The sequence below is a fragment of the Aplidium turbinatum genome, chromosome 1 (assembly GCF_918807975.1).
Source record: "Aplidium turbinatum chromosome 1, kaAplTurb1.1, whole genome shotgun sequence".
Taxonomy (NCBI): Eukaryota; Metazoa; Chordata; class Ascidiacea; order Aplousobranchia; family Polyclinidae; genus Aplidium; species Aplidium turbinatum.
In genome coordinates, this window is record NC_137472.1 from 8,961,949 (window position 1) to 8,985,219 (window position 23,271).

At 39.6% G+C, this 23,271-nt stretch overlaps 1 protein-coding gene across 1 annotated transcript in view; it reads right to left on the bottom strand.

The window, feature by feature from the left end:
- The window catches only part of LOC145780702 (uncharacterized), a 51,619-nt gene that overhangs the window by 22,786 nt on the left and 5,562 nt on the right, over window positions 1–23,271 (bottom strand). Inside the window, exons 2-3 of the mRNA XM_082592324.1 lie at window positions 4,167–4,344; window positions 3,667–3,825 (exon numbers count right to left, since the gene is read on the bottom strand). Coding sequence (XP_082448450.1) covers window positions 3,667–3,825; window positions 4,167–4,344 — 337 coding nt within the window. The remainder of the gene's footprint in view (window positions 1–3,666; window positions 3,826–4,166; window positions 4,345–23,271) is intronic.

Genomic DNA, 23,271 nt, shown 5'->3' on the forward strand with positions numbered 1-23,271 from the left:
TTTCGAGCCGGATTTCGATCTCTTTTTCTTTTGAACGGCGCGAGCGACTACTCGAGGCACTGGTGGTTGATTTTCCTTTTATTGTACCAAATTTTGTATCTACCTTGGAGATTTGCTTCTGTTTTACAGTACGTCTCAATTCCTCAATCTCTGACCTGACCTGTTCTGTAGCTTCAGATATCATAGTGCTATCCTTTAGTTTATTCGCAAGTTCTAACAGTTCTCCAAAGATGCCCTCTAACTCCGCCATATCAACCAAGGCCTGCTCTAACGACGCTTCATCCTGTACCATGGGGAGACCTCTCCTAAATTCTCCAACCCCTTGCAGCACTTCTCTTTTTTTATGTCTGACGTCCCTGAGCACAGCTTCTGCACTGGAATCAGCATGGGTAAGGCTGCCATGAACTCCCTGAGGATACATCTGCCCAACGCCCGGGTGTTCCGCCACACCACCCCCAGACGCAGCGCCCCCTGTCCCACTGCCAACGGGAAGCGTAGGAGACACCGGATGGCCACCGTCACCTTCCATTTATCAATTTTAAGAAATTACACTACTGTATACTATAGCCTACACACAGTAATAGCGACACACGTAACGTAATAGACAGCGTAACAAACATTAATTAGGGACTTACCGCTCCCTGAGTTACGGTGACGCAAGCCTCTTGACAAACAATACAGTATTTTAAACAAATTATTATACACAATTAGGCTACAGTAGAGTTCCAGTTTACAGCACAATCAAAGTTTATTAAAGTCCTTTCGTTGCAGGGAAGTGCTGACCACCCCTTCTGAAGTCTTCCTTGATTGAAGTTTAAATTTGTTAGTCTTTAAGTTAGTTCTTGTTCTTTTAATTCTGTCAATTTTCGTTATTTAGATACTTTATAACTTCTTTACTTCAGTTGTCGAAAGGTAATCAAGTTTTTATTTTTTGGTTACAAGAGTAGGTGTTCACTGCCTACCTACAATCCCTCCTCGGTCTGCCTCAATCATACTTGCAATTGTTTCATGTTGTTTTTTGATTTATTGAGAGCGAGTTGGGATAAAAACTTGATTTTGTATAAACTTACAATGGCTTTAACACGACAACTTAAATCCGTGGTACACATTCATTTCTCTAGCTTGCTTTTTTCGATAATGAAATGAAACTCAGCACAAAGACAGGCAAAATTGTGTCCAGAAACAACGGCTCCCGGCACGCAGCAAAAGGCGATAATCAGTTGTGAAATCTCTTTGCAGCCAGGCAAGCCACGTCACGCAGAACATAGAAACAACGCAAATTCAATGTCAACAAAATTTCATCACAATTTCAATTCTGATCAAGAGGGCAATTGACCCACCGGAACAATGGGCTACTAAATACTGTTCCGCCACACTGGCTATGTATTCTAGAGTCTTTGGACTTCTCTCCATTAAATAAACTGAAAGATCTTTTGATCATGAATCTGTGAATTGTTCTTTAACTATAAGGTTTGCCAATCCGCCCAATGATTGTTCGACCCACGAAAGTTCAAACTATTTTAACAAAAGTTTTCTTAAACGTTCAATAAATTGAATTGGGCTTTCATGAAGTTCAGGCTTTGCCTCACGGAATTTTTGACGGTATCCATGCTCGGTAAAATTGTATCGCTTTAACAAAGCTAACTTTAATCTGTCGTAGTCCATCGCATCTTCTTGTGAAAGTCTTGAATATACATCAAGGGCTTGCCCCGACAACAACATGCTTAATTGAGTAGCCCACGCTGTCTTCTCCAATTTGGCTATTGCAGCATATCGTTCAAGTCTTAACAAATAACTATCTAACTCTTCTATTTCCCCAACAAATGATGGTAAATCTGGACGTCTAACTTGCGCCACAATAATATCTCGAACATTATCGTTAGTAGAATTAGATCGCTCACCAATGTCCAGTTTTGTCTTTCTAAATCAAGCCATAACTTTTCCAATTCATACTGCGCTCTTCTTTCTTCAGCTTCCCGCTGCGCCCGTTTCTCTTCAGCTTCTACTTCGCGTTGTGCTCGTTTTTCTTCAGCTTCTCGTTGTGCTCGTTTCTCTTCAGCTTTTAGTTGTGCTCATTTCTCCTCAACTTCTAGTTGTGCTCGACTTTTTTCAGTATCAAGCTTTGCTTTCCTTATATCACGAGCAGCTCTTCTTTCTTCTCTTTCGTCAGCTTCTTGCTGAGCATTTTTGGTCCATTATCTTGTGATACTCTTCCATCACAAACTGAGACCTCTCATTGCCACTTAGCCCCATTCGTTCAGCCATGCTCCGTAAATCTTCGATCATCTCATTTTTGACAGTATCTGCCATTTTGACAGCTTGTTGTTGATATATTGTTCTTTCGGTTGTATTTTTCCCGGACGAGCCCACAGAATGTCACAATTTCTTTTTGTCTCTTACCAGGAAAGTGACTTAGAAAGGTTAAATGACGTAGTTTAATGGGTTATAACCGAAAAGCAGTCAATTAAATGTCGAATAGTTCTACTATTGAAATGATATATGTAAACGCTTGAAGGACTTTAACGAACAGCTTCTCAAATAACTCTATTTTCGAACACAATTTATATCAACACCAATTCTCATCTACTTGTATTCAATTACTTCAAATCTCAATCAACAATAATTTCTGCACGTTTTACCAATCCACAACTCATAACACAACTCTCATAATCAACTCGTATAATCAACTCATAATAATAATTCATCAATTTACACCACTATTTATAGAAGATTGTTCGGTCTAGTAACTTCGAGAAGGTTACGTAATGTTACATCATAAAAACCTATTGTTTTGTTAAGCAGCATTAAACGTAAACAAGCAAGTTTCCAGAAGCTTCTAGATTGCCACGTAGGGTAGAAGGTTCTGGAAATACATTACATAATAAAGATTTGGCAATCAAAGGTTACTTCATGTCAGTAACCAATAATAACACATCGCTCAAAAATTCCATAATGAAAATAGCACGTTCTGTCAAGATACAAAGCAGCCCGTCGCGAGACCTCGCACATTGATTGTGACACATAGCAATCTAACTTTTTGGAGTATTGTGATTTTGATACTTGTGATAAGTATTTCGAGGAAATTAGCTACTGTAGTTCAAAATTGGATGTTATTGATCGTTCGTCTGTTGCATGTGCTTAACCATTCGTCAGGCCAAGAATTTCGGTCAACAGTCTCAAAAATTGAACTATTTTAATATTCAATTTACTGGTTGACGTTTGATATTTCATTAAACTAAAGATTAAACTGGGTCATCAATCTCTCCAAAGTTTGTGTCCAAGCTAGAGTGAACGGTGAAAATGCATGAGTTGTATTGTTTGCATTAAACGGTGGGAGGTGTTTGAATACCCCCACGTACAATGAACTCACGGATTCTTTACAATGGTTTATTTATATAAAGTACAAATAAAGCATGCCGCTATTACACGCCACTTGTGTAATTAGGTTTGGCATGTATGTGGTTTTGTGTTGCTCATTGTAAAAGCAAACAAATCGACTTTTGGTCTTTACTTTGCATGGATGTCAAAATGATACCTTTTTGTGTTGTATATGGAATCAAAATTTCAGTCTTTCTGAAGTCAGGCCAAATAAGTATTCAGTAAGAGCAAACAATCACTTAATGCAATAATGCAGATTGTATCAACGCGGTATGTGTATGTTCTTACGTGTGCCTGTGTTACACCCATCGTCAGCACACGTCGAAATGCAAATGTACTTGTCATAGGCAGAAAGTCCGTTCTCCCTGTAGCTTGATATTTGGCAGCTCTGTTTGTCAAGACTGATCGAAGAACATCCTCTAGTGACCATAGAACGAATCACTTTGCCTAAAAACAATAAATCAGTAAGCCTTCGTTTGCAGATTTATTACAGAATAAGTTTGCTAGAAAAAGTTGAATAAGTGAGTTTGAGAATTTATAATCTCACGTCCCATTGAGTATCAACTGAAACAGTGACCGACCACGATTGATCACCAACGCCTGTAAATCATTACTCTATGTTGTGACCAATGCTCGGATTAAGGTGTTGCAGCTCTAGCGAGAGCTTCCATTCCTTTTGAAAACTGATTTATGATGCTTCTAGCAACGTCCGGAAGTTTAATTTTTGTGAGCCAAAAACATTAATAAAGTATTGAAAACAAAACAGTTATTCGTTATTTCCTTCTCACCGGTCTTCAAAGTGAGTGTTTTACTGACAGAGCAATAGTTTTCAGCCAAAGAATTTTTTGAGCATGGTGTCGCCGTCCCACCAGTCCCCGTATCACAATTGGCGTCTGTTTCTTGATTGCATTGTAGGCACTTCCTGTATGTGGTTGGTGGTGGTGGTACTACAAGAGTCATAAAAACCTATGAAAAAACAAAAATAAAAAAACTTCAAGTTTTCTGTCTTCAAAAAAACTCTTTAGTTTGAATCAAGTTTGTAAAATGTTGGATAAATAAAATTTGGAAAAGTAAGACCATAGGGTAAGACGAAAAAACATAAAAAAAATAATATAAGAAAAATAATTATTGTCAAACGATCCATTTGTAGACAAATGTTGCAAATCAGAAACATCTTGCACTGCTGACTATTTTTTTATTGGTTGGATTACACATTTTCAATAAACAATTTTTTACGTTTTGTTTTTATACCTTACTGCTACCAGGTTAAATACTGTTCCTATTATTACGTTCACCCTGCGTCAACACAACAAAAATGTATCAATGATTTTAAGTATCAAGATTGTAAGTATCGTGTCCATTGCTTTTACTTTATTATAAAACCAATACCTCAAATTGAAGAGACAAACAAACAATCTTCAAGATGTCACATTAGTCAATTGGTGTCCACTGCTTTTACTTTATTATAAAACCAATACCTCAAATTGAAGAGACAAACAAGCTTCCTCATTAATGTGACATCTATTTTCAATTAATAAAATAAAATTGCATCACCACATTCTAATCTTACACTCAACGGGTGTTACAGTAAAACAAGTTTACATAACACAACTGACATAACATTGATCATAACTTCTGATGGCAAACGTGACATTGAAATTAAACAATACAATCATTACAGCAAAGAACACTTTCAGTAAAGTGAGTACAGTCTTCACAATTCGCAACATAACAAAAAACACCAAAATTAAATTTTTAAAATCATTTGTAGAATCAAGGTTAACCTATACATAACATAACAAACTAGTGGTTAGTATCTTTATCCTCTAACTAACAAAACCTCTGATAGTTTATCCTTGATAGCTTGGTTTCTTGTAAACGATTTTGACAAATTGCAGGTTACCGAGATTGGCAGAGCGAAGTTTCCGATTGTTAACATGTTATTGCCAATTATTCCATGCACTATGTGCCGCTGAATGGAGAGCAGTCTTGAAAAGCGTTGCTCATGACTCAGTATAGAATAGCGAGAGTTGTGTTTCGCAAACTAGTTTCGCAAACTAAGCTTTTTTACCTTTTGCTGTAACTTAATTCATGAACTATGCTGGTTAATTGACTAGGAAAACTTTGTGTTTTTGCAAATTTTCTGCAAATTTATTCGTATATTTTTATATTTTTAATTTGATCTATATTCGTATATTTTTAATTTTATTAACAAGACAGCAAAAAATGTGTTGTACTGTAGCAACATCGCTTTCGAGTTTGTTTTTTTCACACAGTTAGCAAGTGCTTGTTTTTTCCCAGACAATGCAGCAGCCTCGCTAGCAGTTGCAGACTGCTGTGTGAAATGCAGAGGCTGACATGCAGCGTTTTGTCTTTGTCTTTCTGCGGTACACAACATCTCTTCCAATTGTAACAAGAAAATCACCTCTGCCGTGACCCGACAGTTTATCGAAAGACAATTTATCGAACGACAGTTCATCGAACGACAGTTTATCGAAAGACAGTTTATCGAACGACAGTTTATCGAAACGACAGTTCATCGAAACGACAGTTCATCGAACGACAGTTTATCGAAACGACAGTTCATCGAACGACAATTCATCGAAGGGGCTAGGGGCTAGAGGTTAAGAGTTAAGGTTAGAATTAGGGGTTAGTGGTTGGGAGTTGGAGTTTAAGGGTTAGGGGTAGGGGTTAAGGGTAGGGTTAGGGGTTGTGGGTTAAGGGGTAGGGTTAAGGTTAGGGTTAGGGGTTAGTGGTTAGGAGTTAGTGGTTAGGAGTTAAGGGTTGGGGGTTAAGGGTTAGGGGTAGGGTTACGGTTAGGGGTTAGGGGTTAGTGGTTAGTGGTTAGGGGTTAGAGGTTGGGGGTTGGGGGTTAGGGGTTGGGGGTTGGGGGTTAGGGGTTGGGGGTTGGGGGTTAGGGGTTAGGGGTTAGGGATAGGTTTTATGTTAGGGGTTAGGTGTTCGATTAACTGTTGTTCCAGGCCCCTAGCCAGCAGGGAGCCAGGGAGGCCTCGCCCACCCTAAAAACAAATTCGCCCCCCCTGGCAAAATCCAAACATTCAAGAGCAACAGCTACATTTATAATGATTTTGCCCATTTAAATTTTTTTGGCCCCCCTTAAAAAAAGTTGGCCCCCCTTGCTCTGCGGTCTGGCTACGGCCCGGTGTCGTTCGATAAATTGTCGTTCGATAAACTGTCGTTCGATAAACTGTCGTTTCGATAAACTATCGTTTCGATAAACTGTCGTTCGATGAATTGTCGTTCGATAAACTGTCGTTTCGATAAACTGTCGTTCGATAAACTGTCGTTCGATGAACTGTCGTTCGATAAACTGTCGTAGTACCTACCTCTGCTACCCTTAGCCATTCCGATAACTTTGGCTATTATAAGTAAACTCAAGCAAATTTCATATAACAAATTGAAAAATGCTGCAAACTTTGCACTTTTTTCTGATGCGACCTAATACGACTGCTACAAATAATTGAACTCAATTGATAACTGCTCTGACATTAGTTTTTTTTATAACTTACAAGCGAGATCAACTTCTTGGTAAACACCTGCAAAACAACGTTATCCTCGTCTACCGGACAATTGACCAGTGTTGTCGTTCTAGTTATAAAGAAAAATTTTTTCTGAAGACAAATGAATCTTTGGACCAAACAGAAGTTACAGGAACAGCGTTTCAACCAATCAAAAGTTTCAGGGAAACCAGAGAAAACAATTCTGATATAAAGTAAATCAAGTCAGCTTTTCGTCGTCCACAGCTTGGTGTAGAACCGTAGAGGGTTAAAGCAGTGGTAGTTGTTTAGATAACTTGTGTTCGATTCCCACCTAAACCTTAACCTTTTTTCTTCTGTAATTATCAAACAAAGTAGAATCAACTCCCCGGGTGAATGCTAGAAGTGTCACATTCGGACTGTAGTCATTTAAACATGTTCTGATTGATTGGAGGTATCATCTGGTTTTGCAGGGATTTGTCACGTTAAAGTGGCATCCTTCGTTCTTTCAGTCAAGATTTTCCAGTAGTTTTAGGGTTATAACCTTTGCAAATATGGTACAACAGATTGTTTACCAGCAACGTTTAGAAAGTTTCAACCAGGACGGATTAGATGTTAACTTATTCAATAATAAAATTGATCGATATCGAAATTTCACACATCAAGCACTCGTCGTCTCCAGCTCGTGTCCGAGCATTGGCTTGTATTCAAATCGAATTTGGCTTTGGATGGTGATGTCGTATGTGGCTTTGGAGGCCCAGTCTATGATGGAAATGACGTGGGCTATTGCATTTGAGTGAAAATTGAAAAATACTGGTAGCATACATTCAAGATGAACTTTTACAGCCATGTTGCATGTCACAGTCATTGTGCAATAGGGTGGCTCATTTTTGAACTTTTTTTTAAATTTTCTATGGGTAGTGGGGAAATGGTGCCAATAAGTGAGAAAACACTCATGACAAAATTTGAAATTTGTAACAAATTGTCTTCAACCTCCTCATGGGGCTCAAAAATCGAAAAATGGGGTCAATAACGCAATTTGTTCCAAAATATTTTCAGTTTGGGTAGATACAATATTGCTTAGATATATCTAATTGTTACAGACGGTTGTTCGCCTGGTCAAACGTCATGTAGAAACCGTTCGGGTCTACTGAATATTACGTCATGGAAATTCCTAAAACATGAGCCAAAATTGCACCATCGTCAGTAAGACTCGTGTCAGACTGGTTTAAACCTGTTTCAGTTTGAGGCCTGTTTGGACATGAAATGCTGCGTCACGAACTGCTGGCGTGCCTTTGAGTTATCACAAATTTTTCTGATTCATTCTTGAAGTCGTGTGTTGGAAGTCGGTCGCACATTTAACTGGTTTATTTGGTGCTTGCTAGCTGGACAAACTCTCCGTCTTTTATCCAAGTAATCTGTATCGTAGTGACAGTTTTAGAGGTGCAAGGAGTTGCAACCCCATTTCGATAGCCTCGGGCTAATTTTACTGGAATACACTTTGAATAGACGTTTCGAAGGTGTGTTTATTTTTCGGTCATTACGTACAGACAAACGGATCCGGGAACTTTATGTTACAATTTTCCCACGAAGAATTATGGTTTACCGCTGTGACCATAAAAAATAAAAGACGAGTTCTTGTCAGTTGGTAGGTCAAGAAGAAATTAAAGCAAGAAAAATAAAAAACGAATTTGTTAGCTGGTAGGCCAAGAAGCACTTGAAGGCATAAAAATAAACGACGTGTTTGTTGTCAGCTAGTGCAGAAGAACTCCTTAGAAGTACAAGAAATAATAAAAGAAGATTTGTTGGTTGGTAGTCTACACTCTTACAGAAGCAAAGAAAAGTAAAGACATTTCTTCTCAGTTTGGTACAGAAGAAAAATAACTTTGACATTCATTGGCAAAAAAGAAGATTAAAAGACAATCCATCTGTGCTTGTAGATTCAAGTGGAAGAATCCAAGCAAGTTTTGTGGACTTTAGGACTTCATACTCGTACAGCTACGGTATCGTGCATTTAACTTCTTTTTTGTATTTTTACGGTCTTTGCAGTTAAGTTTTTTATAACTACTGTAGCCTAATAATTTGTGTGTTTGTGTAACTTATTTTTTTTAATTGTTAAATTTAGCCCCAACATTTAATATGTCTACACTCGGTGGCGACAAGGACTCGACCGCCGTAGACTCGACTGAGTTTAAGCCTGATGATGTTCTTTGCGGTCGGGCAGGCCATTCTGGGGAGGGACCCAATAACGATGAGGCTAAGTCAGTTCGAGAGGCCCGGCATCTTAGACGGGATATTTTGACTCAAATTGGGAAACTTTCTGTAGCCCTAGGTTCTTTGAGTGATAAGCAGGAACTGTTAATTTTTAGATCTAAGTTATCTACTTTAGAAGAGGAATTACGGCATTTCCATGCTCTTGTGAGTAAAATCTTTAACTCTGCAATCTTGGCAGAACTTCGTGATAGGGTAGATCCCGAATTTAACTCGTTAAAAAATAACTTTGAACAAAAAGAAAGTGAGTTCTCAGATATGTTGGATGCTGACATACATCCTGAGGATAGCGCCTCAAATGTAAGCACTGGGATGTCTAGGACTTCGTCTCGGATAGTGGCACAAATTAACCTGCAGCTAAGACGAGAGGAGCTCCAGATACAAGCTGAGGCCATTCGAGCTGAGGCTGCCGCGAGAGCTGAGGCCGAAGCGAGAGCTGCTGAGGCTGCCGCGAGAGCTGAGGCCATACGAACTGAGGCTGCCGCGAGAGCTGAGGCCGAAGCGAGAGCTGAGGCCATACGAACTGAGGCTGCCGCGAGAGCTGAGGCCATTCGAGCTGAGGCAGCCGCGAGAGCTGCTGAGTTCGCACTCAAAGACGCTCAGTTGAGGGCTGAACAACGTAAAGAGGTAATTTTAGCTGAATATCGATCAGAGGTGGGCTCTCGGCGTAGCTCTAAGAAGGGCTCTTCTAGGCATTCCAGAAATGAACATCAATCGCAGTTTAATTTACATAACCTTTTCCAAACGCCCGTTCAACCTGTGAATGGACCAGGGCAATCCACACGTTTTCCAGCTGTTTCAGGAGGTCTCGGGGCCGCGGCTAAGGGTCTTCCGAATGCTGTAGAGCCAAGGCCTGCGAATTACAACCGAACTCCTCCCCCAGAGCGTACAGGTCACGGGGCCGCCATTAGTAGCAATGCTTTGCCCCCTTCACAGTTTTCTGCGCCGCTAGGTTTTGATCGCCCAGCTACACGTAATTTGGGTGGTTGTGAGAGGCGTATCGCGTCTCCTGATTTTAACGTGTGTGAGGATCGTGATCGGGCTGTGCACGTGACTGAGCCCACTCAGCCCCTTAAGGGATATAGCTTGTCTTCTCCCGCTAAATCGAGTTCTCAACAGCAGGATTGCTTTTTTGAATACCAAAATAGTAGGACGTTTTTCGATAAAGCGGCCTTGATTGGTTACGATGGTAATAATATGCCATTTATCTTCTTTAAAAATCGTGTTACGGCCTTAATGGCAGCTTCGCCCTTTAAGGGGACTTGTTTGACTTTGTTACAAGCAGCTTGTGTTAGAACAGCTGCGCAAACGATTGCTAATTTGGTTTCTGACACCCCTGGCTTGTCAGAGGAAGACAGGATAGAAATGTCGTTAGATCGCTTGTCCCAGCGTTTTGGGGTTCGTGGAGGTCTTTTTGCAGAACCGGAAATTAGAAAGTATCGCTATGGTAGCAAATTGACTTCGACCTCTTCCAGTGATCTGAAAGAGTTTAAAGATGAATTGTCGCAGTGTTTGCTTTACGCGCAAGCTTATGGTCAGCGTGATAAATTAGAAGGACGTTTTGTTTTGGATTTGGCTAAGCGACTCCCGTTTGACGCTAAGCAGCGTTATCTTGACTTTTTAGGTGATCAGTATGGTGGCACTGATGAGCCTACTTTTCAGAGTTTGTTTGAATTTGTAGTACAGGAGGAAACGCGTAAGTCGACTGATTTTAGCATTATGCTAATGGGCGATTCTGGTGAGTCGCAGCAATTTAAAAAGTTTGGCAAAGGAAAATTGCCTTCATGTCCGGTTAGGCAGACGTCCGTAAAACCCCATGATGATGTGATGTCAGGGAGTTCGCAGTACTCGACTGTTGTTGGCGCACCGCGCGGTGGTGAAGCCAGACGTAAAAACCTACCGGCATGCATTTGTTGTTCGTCACGTGGTCAAGTTGAATATCATTTTTTGTCTAATTGTAAAGAATTTTTGCGCTTGACACCTAAAGATCGGAGAGATGTCATTGTGAAAGCTGGCAAATGCTTGAATTGTTTGCGCCAGCATATGGTTAGGGATTGCGTTCATGCAAATAACTGTCGTAAGTGTGGGCCTAACAACGATAGGAAGCACTATTTTCTTCTGCATGATTTTTATGTGACGTCACGTGATTCTCTGGATTCGGTTGGGAAAGATGATGCTCGTGCCAGAGTTCCTGCGCGTAATGTTAAGATTGGAAATGTTAAAGCAGCTTTTAACCGCGTTACTGCTGCTCGTGTTTTGAATCCAATGACTGGCAAATCGAAGTTGGTGTATTGTCAGCATGATCCTGGTTCGCAGTTGACGTTTGTTTCGAGTGATTTGGTGTGTGAACTTGATCTTAAACCGTACGATAAAGCGTCGTTTAAAATGGATACCCTGGCTGGTCAGAAAGCTACTTGTGCTGACCTTGTCAAACTCAACATCCAGTCGTTAGAGACAGATGAACTGTTTTGTGATATAACCTCGGTGGTTAACCCAGCTTGGGCTGATGATGTTAAAACTTTACCGCATAAACAAAATTTAAATGGTTTCCGTCATTTTCATGACGTGAATATGTTTCATTTGAATGATTGTAGTACTGTAGATGTACTGATTGGCAACGACAACGCTTATTTGATGTGTGCAAAAAAAGAGCGTGTTGGTGAAAATCGTAGTGAACCACATGCTTTGCTCACTCCTCTCGGTTGGTTGGCTTGTGGTGGTAAGTCACCCTTAGATGAAAGCGTTGCTAAAGTGTGCAGAGTGCAGACGTCTTCAGAGTCGGATGTCATCTCTGGCTTTCAGCGTAAAATTGAGTCTCGTGATATGGAAATAGCAGACCTGAATAAAGTCATTCAGGATTTGACGTTGCAAAATGAAACCTGTGAATTGTCTCGCAATGATAAGTTGGCTAGAGAACTTGTTGAACCGAATATTGAGTTGAAAGATGGTCGATTTGAGATACCTGTTCCGTTGAAGGAAGATATTGATCTACCTAACAATTTTGTGTTGGCGTCAGATAGAGCTGCTGCTTTAAGAAAGAAAGCTTTAAAACAACCTGAACTTCGTGATTTCCTTACTGACACCATGAAAGATCTTAAATCAAATGGCTATATTGAGCGTACTGGTGAAGCAGGAAATGTCAAGGGATTTGAATGGTATTTACCATACTTTGTTACGTCACAATTAAAAAAGCGCATTGTTTACGATGGCAAGTCTGAATTTCGAGGAACTTGTGTTAATGATGGAATGTTTTCGGGTCCTGACTTGTTAAACCCTCTGGTAGATGTCTTGGCTAGATTTCGGCTTGGTAGATTTGGTCTCATGGCTGATGTGACTAAATGCTTCTTTCAAATAAAGTTACCTGAGTCGCAAAGGGATTTGTTTCGTATATTGTGGTTTGAAGATGATGACCTTGAAAATGGTAGGATGGTACCATTTCGTTTTTGTGTACACCCTTGGGGAATAAAGAGTAGCCCGTATATCGCTTGCTTGGCTATAAAGAAAATGATCGAGCAGAATCCCAGCAGTGCTGGTGAATTGACTCTCTGCAATATTGCAAATAATATGTACATGGATGATTTTATATTTTCGGCTGATAGCTTAGAGGAAGCTCAGCAAATCACTCATGAATCAATTGCTTTGTTTGATAGCCGTGGGTTTAAACTTGGTAAGTGGAGTGCTAACAAGGAGGATATGATTGTCTTGTCAAATTTGGATAATGAGATGCTTTCACCTTTGATTCGTGACATTGACTTTCAGACTGAAAATATGACTTTGCCATCAGCGAAGACATTGGGTTGTGTGTGGCAAACCGAGTCTGACGAGATGCGTATCGCATGTTCCTTAAAGCCCTTAGCTAAACACACGCGCCGAAGTATGCTCAGTCAGCTTGGACAAAATTTTGATCCGCTAGGCTTTGGAGCGCCATTTTTTCTAAAAGCACGCCTTATACTTCAGCAATTAGCGATAGACAAGTTTGATTGGGACACCGAGGTCCCTGATAGCTTTGTTAAAGAATGGGAGTCGTGGCTTCGCTCTTTGGACCTGCTTAAGGATTTTTCGTTACCGAGATGGTATTTTGCAAACTCTGGTGTGTGCAGTCCGGATGATATTGTTTCATATCAATTGCATGGGTTTAGTGATGCTTCGAATCAAGCTTTCTCTTCTGTTGTTTACTTACGTAGACTGGTTAACGGAGTTCCGAGTGTGTCTTTCGTTCTGGGTAAATCTACCATTGTTGTAAAAAATCAGTTTTCTTGGCCGATAGCTAGGAAAGAGCTTGTTGCCGCTTTGAATACAGCAAGACTCGTGAAGCAGGCCTACGAGGCATTGAAGATGCCCGACTGCCTTAAGCATTTTTGGTGTGATTCTCGTACTGTGTTGCAGTGGGTTAAAAACCCTGATTTACGTTTGAATAAGTTTATTACGCGTCGAGTTGAGCATATTTTATTGTTGTCTGGAGCCCAGGATTGGCGTTTTTGCCCTACCAATATGAACCCAGCTGATGTTGGCACAAGGCCAAATCTTATTACAAAGAAAGAATTTCGAGAGTTGTGGTTAAATGGTTCTAGTCTTCTCTACCAGTGTGAGGAAATTCCATCTGTAGAAAATGCCACTCCAGTACCTGTCCATAGCCTATATCTTCGTGACGAAGAGGAGTCGCTTGACGTTGGACAGGGTGGTCTTCACAGATTGATCGAGGCCGCACCTTCTTTGTATGTTATGAAAAAGAGAATCGCTTATTTGGTTGCTTTTGTTGAATTTCTGTGCTGTAAAATGAGAAAGCGTAGCTTTGTGAAGCCAAAACTGGATGCATCTTATCTTAACAGTGCTTCAGAGTTGGCTGTGAAGTTTGTTCAGAAGAGCGTGTATTGCGATGTGGTACATTTAATGACCAAACGATCGCCGGATGCCCTTGAGGAAGTGATAAAGCGAGGTAGTGTTGGCGCTTCGCAACGTGAGAAGGAACGGTTGAAAGAATTACGTTCACTTAAAAAGTACAGACCTTGTGTAGATGACGCTGGTGTAATCCGCATTGAAGGGCGCTTAAGTAATTCTCCCGAGATCTCTCTTGAAGCAAAGCATCCGATTGTTTTGCCTTCGAAGCACCCCTTCACTAGGCTTGTTGTACTGTCGCATCATAATGGAAATGCGCACTGTGGAGTACAGCACACTTTGTTGTCTACGCGACAGAAGTTTTGGATCGCTAATGGTAATGCTTCCGTGAAGAGGTATCTTAATGATTGTGGTGTATGCGCGATTGAGAAAGCTCGGCCTATAAGGCAGCTCATGTCTGATTTACCTTTGTCTCGCACAACTGCCCATAGGAAACCCTTTTTTGATTGCGGCTTGGACTATCTTGGACCATTGACCTTTGTTGAAGGTAGGAGTCACAAAAAAGCTTGGGGACTCTTATTCACATGTATGGCATCTCGCGCTATTCATGTTGAGCTGGTTACGTCATTGTCGCTGAGTGATTTTTTACTTGCCTTTACAAGGTTTACAGATTTACGTGGGCAGGTTAATGCTATCTATTCCGACAATGGAAGCACCTTTCAGGCAGCATCTAAGAAGTTACCCGAGTTGATAGAATCAGCTGAATTTCACAATGCCCTGAGACAGAGAGAGATAAACTGGGAATTTATACCTCCGTATGCTCCGGCGCAAGGTGGCGCCTGGGAGGCAATGGTTAAACAATTTAAAATCGCATTTTTTCACATTTTGGACTCTTCAATTCGTAAGCCCAGTTTTATTGAACTGCTTACGTACACCAGTAGTGCCGTTCGGATCGTGAACGAACGCCCTTTGGTACCTTTGAGTGACGACCCTAGGGATTTTACTGTCATCACCCCTGCCTCACTTTTGACCCCATACTTAGACCCATACTGTGCTGTTGGGCAACCACATGATCGTGACCAATTAAGAAGGGATTATCGGTTCAATTTGTCACTTTCTCAGCAGTTTTGGAGTAAATGGATCGATTTTTACTTGCCAGGTCTTCAGGGCCGGAAAAAATGGCTAAAAATGGCCGAGAATTTGGAGCCTGGTCAACTTGTAGTGGTAGGTTCTCTCCAGGACGTTGGTAAACGTGGGAAGTATCAACTTGGGAGGGTGCATGAGGTAGTTCCACAAATTAGGAAAGGGAAGCCTGTGGTTCGTAGAGCTAAAGTTGCCGTCTGCAACTATGATGAGAGTACGGGGAAAGTGAAAGTAGACTATGTGTTGAGGGATATTTCGTGCCTCGCCCCCGTAAAGAACACCTAAGTGTTAGGGTTTGAGCCTGGTTTTGTCTGCGGTGGCCGACACTTGTCTGAGCCCAGAACAGTCGGTTATTATCGCAACCATAGTATATAGCGTCATTTTTTGCGTGTACCTACTACCTATGGTACCAATTTCATGTATCGTCGTGTTTATTCTTATTGCTGTTCATTCTTTGCATGCCCTTTGTATTTGCGTATTAACTTAAGCGTGAGTGATTCAAACAATTTGTGTTTCATGTGTTTTTATTCATTGGCTCACAATTGTCGTCAATTCTTTTTTAGTTATGCCATGTCAGACTGTCATAACTAGGGGCCGCTATGTTACAGACGGTTGTTCGCCTGGTCAAACGTCATGTAGAAACCGTTCGGGTCTACTGAATATTACGTCATGGAAATTCCTAAAACATGAGCCAAAATTGCACCATCGTCAGTAAGACTCGTGTCAGACTGGTTTAAACCTGTTTCAGTTTGAGGCCTGTTTGGATATGAAATGCTGCGTCACGAACTGCTGGCGTGCCTTTGAGTTATCACAAATTTTTCTGATTCATTCTTGAAGTCGTGTGTTGGAAGTCGGTCGCACATTTAACTGGTTTATTTGGTGCTTGCTAGCTGGACAAACTCTCCGTCTTTTATCCAAGTAATCTGTATCGTAGTGACAGTTTTAGAGGTGCAAGGAGTTGCAACCCCATTTCGATAGCCTCGGGCTAATTTTACTGGAATACACTTTGAATAGAAGGTGTGTTTATTAGTTTCGAAGGCGTGTTTATTTTTCGGTCATTACGTACAGACAAACGGATCCGGGAACTTTATGTTACAATTTTCCCACGAAGAATTATGGTTTACCGCTGTGACCACTAATTAACCTCAAAAAAAAAAATTGAAGTCATTTGAACTATTCCTTCAGCTTCCTCACAGATTCTGAAATTTCCATTTTGCTGAAAATTTTGCATTTTTGTTTGTGGTTACATAACTACAAACTTTGTCAGTGACGTAAATTCAAATAAAAGACGCCACTTTTTCCTACCAAATAAACCCAATTTCATGAAGACGCAACAGCTCAGGGCATGTCTATAAAGAGAAATGCAATGACGTTTTATAGTTGGCAAAATGTCTAACGCAATTATGTATTATGTAGGCTAATCACTAGGGCCATTTAAAGTCATTAAAGTCATATTTTTTTCTATGCATCAGTAAGTCGTGAAATCAATTTTAACGCAAAAACCGCATTCCTATGAGGTATATTAAGAAAGTTATGAAGTCATATAAAGTCATATTTTCCTGGTTAGGTCATAAATCAGCTTTTTAAGTTATATAGTTATATTTTTGAGTTATAAAGTCATACCGTTGTATACTTTAAATAAAAAGTACAAATTTAAGCGGTGAAGCAATTAAGCATTAAGAAAGTAAGGCAATTTCTGATTGAACGAAGGCAAACTGTAGGATTAGCCTACATAACACTTACAGTCACAGACCTATATTTTATGAGGTCACACATAGCATTATGAGGTCACACATAGCATTGTGTTGCAACACAATCTGTTCTACTTCTGTGCATTGAAGTGGGAGGTCATGTGAAGTTCAGTCAGTGGGTAGGCAAGCTAAAAAGCTCAACCTTGGTCTACTTCTATACAAATAAAGTACAACTAGTAGCAAACTGAAGAATATAACAGTTAAATATATACAGAGACTTAGACATAGAGAGAATATCTGGTTCAGCATGCCAAAAGTGAAAGAATCAAATGCAGCGAAAGTCAAAGCGATTGTAAAACTTACTAAAGTCATTTTTAAGTCCAAATCGTAACTTCAAAGACTCTAACATTCCACTCTACATGAAACTGTACTACAACAGTAGTTTAAAATAAAAATGAATGTGTATTACTGTTATGTTGCGTATGTTTTACTCTTTAGTTCCGTGAGTGACGTTGTTTGCATGTAAAAATAAACGATTTTCACATAAAGTCATATAAAGTCATATTTTCCAAAAAATAAAGTCATATTATTGATTTTTTAAGGTCATATAAAATGGCCCTACTAATCACCCATGAAAATGCAAAATTTTCAGCAAAATGGAAATTTTCAGAATCTGTGAGGAAGCTGAAGGAATAGTTTAAATGACTCCAATTTTTTTTCTTAGGTTAATTAGATATATCTAAACTATATTGTATCTAACCAAACTAAAAATATTTTTGGAAAAAATTGCGTTTTTGACCCAATTTTTTGATTTTTGAGCCCCATGAGGAGGCTGAAGACAATTTGTTACGATTCTCAAATTTTGTCATGAGTTTTTTCTTACTCATTGGCACCATTTTCCCACTAACCAGAGAGAATTTAAAAAAGAGTTCAAAAACGAGCCACCCTATTGTGCAATGCCTCGCGGTGGGCTGCTTTGTATCTTGACCGAGCGTGCTGTTTTGATTGCAAAATCTTTATTAAGTAACGTACTTCTAGAGCATTCTGTAAACATGAAAACCTGGAATATTCTTTTGTTTTTCGCAATTGCCAAATGTCGTTTGTCATGACGTAAGGATGTTTACCAATGGATCTTTGATTGCTTTGTACGTGCAAGTCGAGAATGTTCTTTGCTTGACTTGCCAGTTGTTGGGTGTTGTGACATCATAAAGATGTTTGCCAGTAGTAAAATTTGACAGAACAATGAGTTCTTATAATGTAATATTACGTAACCTTCTCGAAGTTACTAGATCAAACAACCTGCTATAAATAGTGGTGTAATTTGAGAATTGCATTATGATGAATTATTGAGAGATCATTATTGTAGTAGTGGTAGTTGGCAATAGACGCAAAGATTATTGTTGATTAAGAGTTGAAGTTATTGAATACGAGTAAAGTAAAGTTGATGCTAATATAATTTCTGATTGAAATTAGAATCGTATGAGAAGCTGTGAGTGAATTACGTTAAAGTGCCTCTGACAGGAAAATAAATTCGCTAAATTTACCTAAGATACCAAAAAGATGACACTAACAAACTTCCCTGACCAGCAAATCGTAAAAAATATCAACAGGCAACTAAGTTACACGCTTGCAAACTTTCGTTGACATCGGCGAATCTGGCACTTATTTAATTGCGAAAATAAAAACGGCAACACCGCTGTGACGTCACAGTAAGCGGGAAGGATGCATTCTTTCTCTGTGATGACTTGGTAAAGTATGGTACGGCTACTGCAAAACGTGAATGTGTGGGGCTCTGTTGGTCTAAAGCATGTGCAAATTAAGAATTACCGAAATGAAAAAGTGAACTTATTATTACTATCAGGTTTCGATCAAATAGGTTGAGTTTACTTTTATCAAACAGCATCTCAATTCAATTGAAATTGCAGTTTCATAGGGCTACAATTTTCATACTTTTTTATTTGTCCTAATCTGGCTATAGACATTTGTAGTGTAACAACAGTATCTCACAAACAGCACCTTTAATTTATGGTTGAGGCAATGCCTACAAATTGCTATTTATGTGACATTGTCAGTAACAAAGACCGTGTGCTTTCTTTTCCCACTTTCCCACAAAACAAGGTGCTGAGATGAAAATAGTCAAAGTTTTCTTCAAGTGTTCGAAAGTGGGATGGGCCATACAAAACTAGTCGTATATGTTCACTTCACTGAAGATGATTTTGTTAATACCACTAAAGTAAAAATGCCTACAGGCATGTGTTGGAGTGTATACTACATGGTGATGCTCTCGGAAGCAACAATCGGATTGTGATGCCGTCATGCATTGTTTGGCGAATCCGAAACAATTTTCAAGTCCAGATGGCCGTTACACAGGATTTCAATGGCCAACTGAAGGCACGTTATGAGAGAAAGAGAGAACTTTTATTTATTTTTGAGTAGTGATGTTGAATTAAATATGAATGATGATTCGTACGATTTCTTCATTTTTCACTTAAAGTATATTTTAGGTTTTGTAGGAACGTATCCAGTACAGTTTTATTAAACTGCAAAAAACAATAAATCTTCGAAAAAAGCAACCGCTTGTACCAACTCCGACCAAACTGTGATCCACCAATTACATCTAGGAAGCGTTTGTTTCATCCGTTGCTAACGACGTCCACTTAGGATGACGTAATACCACCAAAGTCGTCCCAGAGCAGTGAAATATGGAGTTTCGCCTGTGGTGGCGCTGCGGAACAGTCGTTTGATATAAATTACGCCCTAACCAGTCGAGCTACGAGGTTAAGATTAAAAAGTTCGCTAAGTGTAATTCTGCGCTAGGAAATGCTTTAAAAAGTTACTATAATTGGATCCAACCTGTCAGGGGCACTTTAAACTCGATTAATAGTTGTAAGCGTTGAAATTTATTGCTGCTCACTGTTACTATTACTTGATTAGTTGCTGGAAGTGCTGAACCATTCTTTACAGTCCTTCAATAATTTTCAAAGAACAATATATCAACAACAAGCTGTCAAAATGGCAGATACTGTCAAAAATGAGATGATCGAAGATTTACGGAGCATGGCTGAATGAATGGGGCTGAGTGGTAATGAGAAGTCTCAGTTTGTGATGGAAGAGTATCACAAGATAATGGACCAAATGGCTCAGCGAGAAGCTGACGAAAGAGAAGAAAGAAGAGCTGCTCGTGAAGAGAATAGAGCAGAACGTGAAGCTGAAGTGAAACGAGCACAACTTGAAACTGAAGAGAAAAGAGCAGAACGTGAAGCTCAAGAGAAACGGGCACAACTTGAAAAGAAGAGAGCAGAACGTGAAGCTGAAGAGGAACGGGCACAACCTAAAGGTGAAGATAAACGGGCACTACGTGAAGCAGAGGCTGAAGAAAGAAAAGTGCAATATGAATTGGAAAAATTAAGACTTGATTTAGAAAGACAAAAACTGGACATTGGTGAGCAATCTAATACTACTAACGATAATGTTCGAAATGTTATTGTGGCGCAAGTTAGACGTCCAGATTTGTCATCATTTGTTGAAGAAAAAGATGATTTGAATAGTTATTTGTTAAAATTTGAAAGATATGCTGCAATAGCCAAATTGGATAAGTCAATGTGGGCTACCCAGCTAAGCATGTTGTTATTCGGACAAGCTCTTGATGTATATTCAAGACTTTCCCAAGAAGAGGCCATGAACTACGACAGATTGAAGTTAGCTTTGTTAAAGCGATACAATTTTACCGAGCATGGATACCGTCAAAAATTCCGTGAGGCAAAGCCTGAGTCACATGAAAGCCTAGGTCAATTCATTGAACGATTAAGAAACCTTTTGTTAAAATGTTTGAACTTTCGTGGGCCGAACAATCATTGGGCGGATTGGTAAACCTTATAGTTAAAGAACAATTCACAGATTCAATTTCAAAAGATCTGTCTGTTTATTGGAGAGAAGTCCAAACACTCTAGAAGACATAGCCAGTGTGGCCGAACAGTATTTAGTTGCCCATGATGAGAAGTTGTCGGTTGAAGAGAAGCTGTTATTCGATAATGACGAGGAGCAAACAAATAATTTTAAAGGAGGTGCTGTTCCAAGAGAAGGACGTTGTTTTAACCGTAATGGCTTAGGTCATAAGGCTGTTAACTGCCTGAGTAGGAACAACAGAAATCATCAAGATTCAAGGAAGTGGTGCAATCGTTGCATTAGCCAAGGACACGAAGCGAAGGAATGCAAGGACAAGTCTTTTTCCCTATCCAATCAGTCTGGGAAGAACGGGAAAAACACAGACGTTTATCAAGGTGGTTGTGCGATAATGATTCATGAACCAGAGCTTGAGGAGTGACCGGATGAAGATGATCAGTTGGAGAAGAAAACGGAAAAGAAGACAAAAAAAGATGCTTGCGAAAAAATAATACCTGAAGATTACTTGCCAGTAGTGACTGGGACAGTTGGAAACAAAAATGTAAATGTTTTACGTGATTCTGGTTCTACGGGTATAATGGTGAGGAGAGATTTGGTTAATGAAAGTCAGTTAACGGGAAAGACTGACGCGGACATTCGAAAAACAGACGTTGCCGTGACAACCACTGCTACCGATGTGGAGAGATTGGACACATAGCCGGAAGCTGCCTATTTGATGAAAAGGCTTGCTACAACTGTCACAGAGAAAGTCATTTGGTCAAGGACTGTCCGGAGAGGAAGTGTTTCCGATTTAAGAAGATGGGTCATCTTGCTCGCCGGTGCATTGAAGACGTTGAGGACGGTGAAAACTTTCGCAGTAAACGTGATAATTGTTGTTTTGAGAAACGCTGTCGTTGGTAGATCATGCAACGATGGACTAATGACTCATTGAAGATAACTTATGAGAACTGTTTTATTGAGTAATTAATTGTTTTGTAGTGTGTTTTGTGTTGATTGTGTGTAATATTGTTTGCAACAATATTCTAAGGGGGTGGCGTATGTCACAATCAATGTGCAAGGCCTCGCGACGGGCTGCTTTGTATCTTGACAGATTTGTATCTTACTTTTTTGATTGTGGAATTCTTATGCGATATGTTATTATTGGTTACTGACCTGTAGTAACCTTTGATTACGAAATCTTTATTATGTAACGTACTTCTAGATCATTCTGTAACATGCAAATCTGGAATATTCTTTTGTTTTTCACAATTGCCAAATGTCGTTTGTCATGACGTCATAAGGATGTTTACCAGTGGATCTCTGATTGCAAAAGTTTTATTATGTAACGTATTTTCTAGAACCTTCTACCCTACGTGCCAATCTAGAAGCTTCTTTAAACTTGCTTGTTTACGTTTAGTGCAACTTGACAGAACAATGACTCCTTATGATGTAACATTACGTAACCTTCTCGAAGTTACTAGACCGAACAACCTTCTATAAATAGTGGTGTATTTTGCGCAATCGTTATTATTATTATAAGTTGATTATGAGAGTCGTGTTATGAGTTGTGGATTGGTAATAGGTTCAGAGATTATTGTTGATTGAGAATTGAAGTAATTGAATACAAGTAGATGAGAAATGGTGCTGATATAAGTTGTGTTCGAAATTAGAGTTATATGAGAAGCCGTTCGTTAAAGTCCTTCAATAATTGTCATTATCATTTCACCAGTAGAACTATTCGACATTTAATTGACTGCCTTTCGGTAATATCCCATTAAACTACGTCATTGAACCTTTCCAAGTCTCTTTCCTGGTAAGAGATAGAAAGAAATCGTGACATTCTGGGCGCTGTAAAAATGTAATGAAAATTCTTGAAGGACTTTAACGAGCGTCTTCTCAAATAACTCTAATTTCGAGCACAACTTATATCAGCACCAATTCTCATCTACTTGTATTCAATTACTTCAACTCTCAATCAACAATAATCTCTGCACCTATTACCTATCCACAACTCATAACATAACTCTCATAATCAACTCATAATAATAATAACGATTACGCAAAATACACCACTATTTGAGAAGCCGTTCGTTAAAGTCCTTCAAGAATTTCCATTATCATTTCACCAGTAGAACTATTCGACATTTAATTGACTGCCTTTAGGTAATATCCTATTAAACTACGTCATTGAACCTTTCCAAGCCTCTTTCCTGGTAAGAGATAGAAAGAAATCGTGACACTGACTAGTGACTACTCACTATAGAACAGCGAGAATTGCGTTTCGCTAACCATACCTGTGTTTCCTCCACACTAGCCATCAAGACTTTTCCAAAAACGTGTGTTTCTCGGAAGTCGAGTGTAGTAAGAACTGACAGCTATAGACACGTGTTTCGCCCATGAGGCTGGGATGATCAGTATCGCACCACTAATTTATGCCACAAAGTTGTCAACCGCTGCTTTTCTTGCATATCCTTGGCGACAGTTAATTTAGTCATTTTCTTTACAAAAAGGTAAGAATTCAATTGACCCGTTAAGTGCGTATTAATTTTTCGAAACTCTCCTTACTGTGCGTA